Below are 6,000 nucleotides of genomic sequence, written 5' to 3'. Positions count from 1 at the left end.
CCAGTTTCTCTGGGGTTTTTTTTTGGATTTCTATCGTCAGCCTGTTATTTATCAAGACTGATATGAAAATCGGGCAACTGGTCTTTATCCCTCTAATCATACAGGTAGTCCTCAACTTAGAATTATTTGTTTAGTGACTGTTCAAAGTTACAATGGCCCTGAAAAAAGTGATTCACAACTGGTCCTCGCCCTTACGACTGTCACAACATCCACATAGTCATGTGATCAAAATTCAGGCACCTGGCATGCATTTAGATGGTTTCAGTGTCCCAGGGTCAAAACTGCCATTTGCACCATTCCAGCTGGCTTCCGACAAGCAAAGTCAACGGAAGCTGGAATCACTTAATGATTCAGTTAACAACTGCAGTGATTCACTTAATAACCATGGGGAAAAGTCATAAATTGGGTGTGATTCATTTAACAATTGTTTTGCTTAGCAATGAAAATTCTAGTTCCAATTGAGTCAAGGACTACTTGTATTTTTTTCTTGACCTAAAACCATATGTGCTTCACCTGAAGCTGCTATTAAATTTCTTTTAGGGTGAGAGAATGAAAGTAGATTCTGTACTGTACTCTCTTCCATTTCATTGCTAGTAACAACTGGAGGAAGGTGGAGGGAACAATAAAGAAATGACCAGAAAGCATTAAATATTATCTCCCAGAGCATTATGTCCTAGAGGCTATAAAACAAAATAAACAGCATGAACAAGGCAAGTAGTCTGTAACCTCCACTGATGCATTTGGATAATCATTCAGAGACAGGCAATCTAGTGGCTTCATATAGTTGGCCTCCTGAGTCAACAGGGCCAGTGGCTAATTGTGACCTAAGAAAGGAAGTAGCTTTGATACAGATAGTAAATACAGACCTCTCCACGAGAACAGCCACTTGGAACATGTTTTGCAAATCTTTCAGGACAGGTTGTGAAATGGAAATTCTAAATGGTACGTAGTAAGCAGCGAATAATTTTAGATTTGGCTCACAACCAAAGGAATTTTTTTTATTGCAGAATCTTGGAGCCAAGACTGCTGCAGCAAAAAGTTAGGGAAGCTGCATCTGTTAGAGTGTCATGATTAGGGCAGTTCAACACTCATCTTTGCTGCCAATTGAGAACATCTTTCAGCCTCAGCTCATCAGCAGTAATGTACCTATTTTCCATACATTATTAAACCTGCATGTGAGTATCCTGTAACTATAAAATATTACCTGCAAGAAAAGGTTAGCCAACTCTTCCTAACATCTCCATGGCCATTAGATTCACATATGTTAAGTGATTTGTCTGGTTTTGACTTGGGGTGATGGGTGACTGTAATCACTGTGATTCGTAAACATTTATTTATAGCTTAATGTGTCTCATGAACTCAACCAAATATGGATTAAGCATATAAGAAAACCACAGCTTAAATCTGTGTCTCCAGTTTTAATCCATAAGGAGCTCCATTATTTGCTTCTCTTTTCTGCTGGACATCTTTCAGTAAACTAAGCATCCTCAATTCTTGTAGGACAGAGAGGTATTTTTTGGAGAGGGTCAGAAGCTACCTCCTCACTTAATCTATAAAAATATTTTTCAACTCTTGCCACAGTGACTCCTTCTTGCTTCCCATGGCTCCATTTTGGTGTAGAGTTCACTGAGGAGGCTCAATCTTGCTTATTGTGAATTTCGTGGAGGCATCTGAATTGTCCATTCCTGAAATGCTGAATGCTGTGGAGTCTGGTGCTGTCTGAACCTGGTTTTGTTATTCTAGTCAGGTAGCAAAACTCTGCAAGCAAAGAACCAACTCAGAGAGCATCAAGGACTCCACCGTTCAACCCTAAACTACTTATATTCTCTTCTATTGATACTGAATGCTGATTTGATATCCATCCAGCCAGACTCCTTGTTTCTTTGATTTTTATAGCAGTCTTTGGTGATCTTCCCTGCTGAACAGAAGCTGTTATAGCCTGTGACCTGCATGCGTGGATTATCTATCTATCATAAGAAAAGAAGCAAAAACTGATTCCTCTAGAGATTTTTATTGTTAAGAGTAGGGATTCACCATTGACTGCTCTGGGAAAAATAAAGCAGAGCCCACACATTCTCAAATACAAGGATCCCATTACATGTGGGAGTTAAAACTCCAGCTGGAGTCCTTTTCAAACAATGCCCCTTTTAATAGGCAACTGAGCAATTAACTCCCAGTGCCTGTTCAGGTTAGGGAATAAGTAAGATATCTTCTAGTTGGACCAATACCTTTCTGGTTCTGCTGGAGGCCTTATGGCCCTATTCGGATGGTATACCACTCAAAACCTTATATACTGATACCCCTGCCTTCAACAGCTGGTCCAACGTTAGAGGTCTGACCTCTTAAAACATCATGTATTCCTTATTTTGTGAGATCAACATGGCGAACATCATCTAAGCATTTAGGTCTTTAATACAGCTGGTAACAATCAAAGAACTGATACAGTCAGAATCTGATTACAGAGTTCCTCCTCCATGGCACTACAAGAGCCCTGCTCAAAGCCAACAGCCAGAACCCACTAAATCAGCGCTTGGTGCAAAGAAAAAGAAAAAAAATCACAGCCAATGACGGTTGGAATCTCCTGCTTTCATCTCCTTATGTGAAACCACAGACGCATTGGCTATTGTCGTTTCTGCCTGGCACAGTTGCAACAGTGCAATCTGTCTCAAGCTTCCCTCTGCCCCCAGCATTTCCCAAAAGGAAAAATCCCACCCTTCCCAGTGCCCCCCATTTCAGTCTTGCCCAGCCTCCCAATGCCCCAGTCGCAGAAAACAGTTGCTGTCTTAGCAGGAACTGTGCATGCACACCACAAAGCAGCTACATCTATGAAAGTGGGAGGGAAGGAGGACAAAGAGGAAACGTAGCCTTTGACCAGGGAAGAGTATACGTATATGCACAGGAGGAGGGTAAGCTATAAAATAAAAGCCAAGAGAGATCATAGAGGAGGGGAAGGGAATGAAGAGTCTAGCTTTATTTTAAAAGGTGAATGAAAACAAAAACACGTCTAAGCCTCAAGGACCATTTAGACGGATGGAATCAGGAGAGATGAGACCAAGCCAGACAAGTACAAAGGAAGAAATGAGTTAGGTGGAGGAACAGCAACTCCCATTTGGGAGCACTAGGTTAGCATGACAGTAGCAAGTCCTTACAGGGGCTGGTGCATCTCACTTGTGAGGTCCTGCTTTTTATTTGTATTTTCCTCCTATGTACACTCCGGAGGGGACAAAAGAGAGCTAGCAAGGCAATGAGATTGCCATCTGGCTACTCCAAGAATATATCGCTCAAAACTTAGGGGGAGGAACAAGGATTAGTTATGATTATACAGGGGGAAAAACAAAACAAAGCCCAATGATAATCCAGATCACCTATATCAAGGAAGCTAAATGTGCAAGAGAATTGGAGGGCAAAGGGAAACATCAGAGAAGATGCTGATTATCTGATAAGTTATCTGATAAGAAAACGTGTAGTCTTCCATCCATACCTCTCTAGGTACTGAGGATCACTAAAGATACCAAAGGCTGACAACACTAGTTTTAAGTTACGGGAGACAGGAAGGCAGGGTTGGTAAGGAAGGTGGGTACGATGTGCTGGATTTAAAGGTTGGGGGAGTTAATGTTTGTTTTAAAGAGAGTAAAGTTGCATCCCATCTGGGCCTCCTTGGACTTTTAGTACCGTTAGGGGAGATCGTCACCTGGCCCAGTGGCCGGAGTGCATTGTGGGATAGCAGAAGGAGTCCTGTTCAGAGGTGGGAGGCGGTCTCATCCCCTGGCCCGGAGCTCAGCAGGACACCTCCATGGTGGGGACAGGTGGCTGGGGGGCTCCTGCCTCGCTGCTCTGGGACAGGGTGCGAGATCGGGAACGATTCCCGTCCCCCGAGGTGGCGCTGGACAGAGAGGCGGTGCGGGAGCGAGAGAGGCGCGTCATGCAGGATGAGGCCACTGTGGAGAGGGAAAAAAAAAAGAGGGGGAAGCAAAGTTAGATAAAATGTTTGCCTACTATAAAAGGCTTATCCTCATCCCAACTGCAATTATCAAGACCTTGTTCTGAATTGAGCCAATGATGGAGTGAGTGGCACTTGTGTGAGAAGGAGTGAGCATAGTAAAGAAGACACCAGCAACAATCAGGGAATGATCTAAAATTGCCCAACTCAATTCCTTGCAAATTTGGTGTTCTCTAAGATCTAGAGAACAAGTAAGGGTTGCTTAGAACTTAGAAAAGGAAGCATCTCTCAAGAGAAGCCTGTCTGGTACAAGAGAAAAATCAAGAAGAAAATTTCTAATCTTCCTAGGGTAGAAAGCATGTACACCTTGCAGGTTATTTCAAATATTTTCTACTGACAGCCTGTACATTCTCTTCTTCACAGTTGGCACTTATCCCCATCTTGGCTTGGTCCCAAACGATGGAGTTGCATACCATCAGCCCCTGCCTCCCCCAATATTTAACAGAGCCTTAAAAGTATGGAATGCAACAGGTCATTTGCAGACAATTAGTACATCGGCATAAAAAAGGTTAATCAAGTGAGTGGTCTTATTTTGAAATCACACCACAATGCAGGATTGCTGGCAATCCTTGTATAATAGTGTACCAAAGACCATCCCCATTTGGGCACACAACAGAAATCCAAACGAAAGAATGTCTGCTTCTGCTTTCCTACTACCACAGCAAACAATTCAGTGTTCACTAATGGAAGAGACAGGTTGTGCGTTGGGGAGTGAATTAACCAGAGGAAGGGTGAGCAGACATGTTGGGAGGAGAGAATTATGGGAGATAAGGGAGAAATACCACAGAAGGTACCTGACCCCTGACTCAGTTTCTTGTCCAGTACATAAGCGACTGAGGAGAAACAGGAAAGGATATCCTTAGGCTAAACTGATCCAAGAACTTGTACTTGGAATGAATGTTACACAGTGGCTGTTGTTCAAGGGCTAAGCTGATAGGCTGCTCTACCTGAGCTCTAAATAGCCATGGAAAGAAGGTGGATGTACAAGTGGGGAGGAAAGAGGGGATCGGGGGAGCAGGAGACAAAGAAAAGGAGAACTTCTAAGCAATCTCAATTATCTGGAAACATTATTTTGAGTGCAAGGAACAGCCAAATTGGAGAAGAAATAGGTAGTCCCAGGAATCAAATAACAGAATTATGGTGGGGTGGGTTCATGTAGTAGCCCAAGTCACAATATCTTCTTTGTCCTAGTTTAGTTTGTAATCTCAGCAACCTTTATTTGTAACCTCACATGTTATGCAAGTTTATACAACTCTGGTTTATTTATTAGACTACATCTAAATAAACTACGACTTGGTGTGCTTTGTGAATGCAGTCTAGGGTACAAAAACACCTTGTCAGGAATGCCTCTGCTCTTGGCTAGATGAAACACAAGGTTTTGCAGACCAATAACTTATGAACATTGGGGGTGCACAATGGGACAGAGGTCCTCAGATCCAATACTTACTGTAACCCATTCCTTGCACAAAATATTTGAATGCCTCTGTCAGTTTCCCAGGCTGAAAGATAGAAAAGGAGCAGAGAAAAACTTTTAAAAAATGCATATATGGAAAGAGACAGAAAAGGGACAGAAAACCCTAAAGGTTCAATTACTTGCTTCCAAACAGCAGCTCACGGAGTACATTTGTGGGGAGAGGACACCAAAGATTAGAAAAACATCTGACATGGAACCCCTTCAAAACTCTTTTTATGAAATTCATTAAAACAAATTCTGATTTCTTCAGACTATGGGAGATGATCTACTGCGACAATTCCACTCCGTTCCCCAAACTCTCAAAAATGTTGGGAGGTAGTCTGTGATATTTTTTCTTTACCTTTGCTGATTTGAAATGCCAAGAATGAGAAGGGAAACTTCATGCAAGTTCTACAGCTACAAAAATCTCTATCTCTTTTCACAAAAGAACAGAAAAACAAAAACAAACCTAGGATCCTGGGGCTTTAGAAGAGGGCTAATCCAGGGCTGAAGATTAGAAGAAACTGTCAAAATACTCTTCTGGATT

General features: G+C 42.2%; 1 protein-coding gene across 3 annotated transcripts in view; it reads right to left on the bottom strand.

The window, feature by feature from the left end:
- Positions 1-1,995: 1,995 nt before the first annotated feature.
- The window catches only part of LOC308677205 (protein NDRG2-like), a 48,698-nt gene continuing 44,693 nt past the window's right edge, over positions 1,996-6,000 (bottom strand). For 2 of the 3 annotated variants that reach the window (XM_081343415.1, XM_081343414.1), the window contains 2 exons: positions 5,448-5,499; positions 1,996-3,938 (listed from right to left, as the gene is read on the bottom strand). In XM_081343415.1, coding sequence (XP_081199541.1) covers positions 3,778-3,938; positions 5,448-5,499 — 213 coding nt within the window. In that variant the 3' untranslated portion in view covers positions 1,996-3,777. Of the gene's footprint in view, positions 3,939-4,799; positions 4,834-5,447; positions 5,500-6,000 lie in introns of all 3 variants that reach the window. The other variant, XM_081343416.1, reaches the window with a different exon arrangement.

This window comes from Vipera berus (assembly GCF_964194415.1).
Source record: "Vipera berus genome assembly, chromosome: Z".
NCBI classification, from domain to species: domain Eukaryota; kingdom Metazoa; phylum Chordata; class Lepidosauria; order Squamata; family Viperidae; genus Vipera; species Vipera berus.
This window is presented reverse-complemented; position numbering and strand designations above follow the sequence as displayed.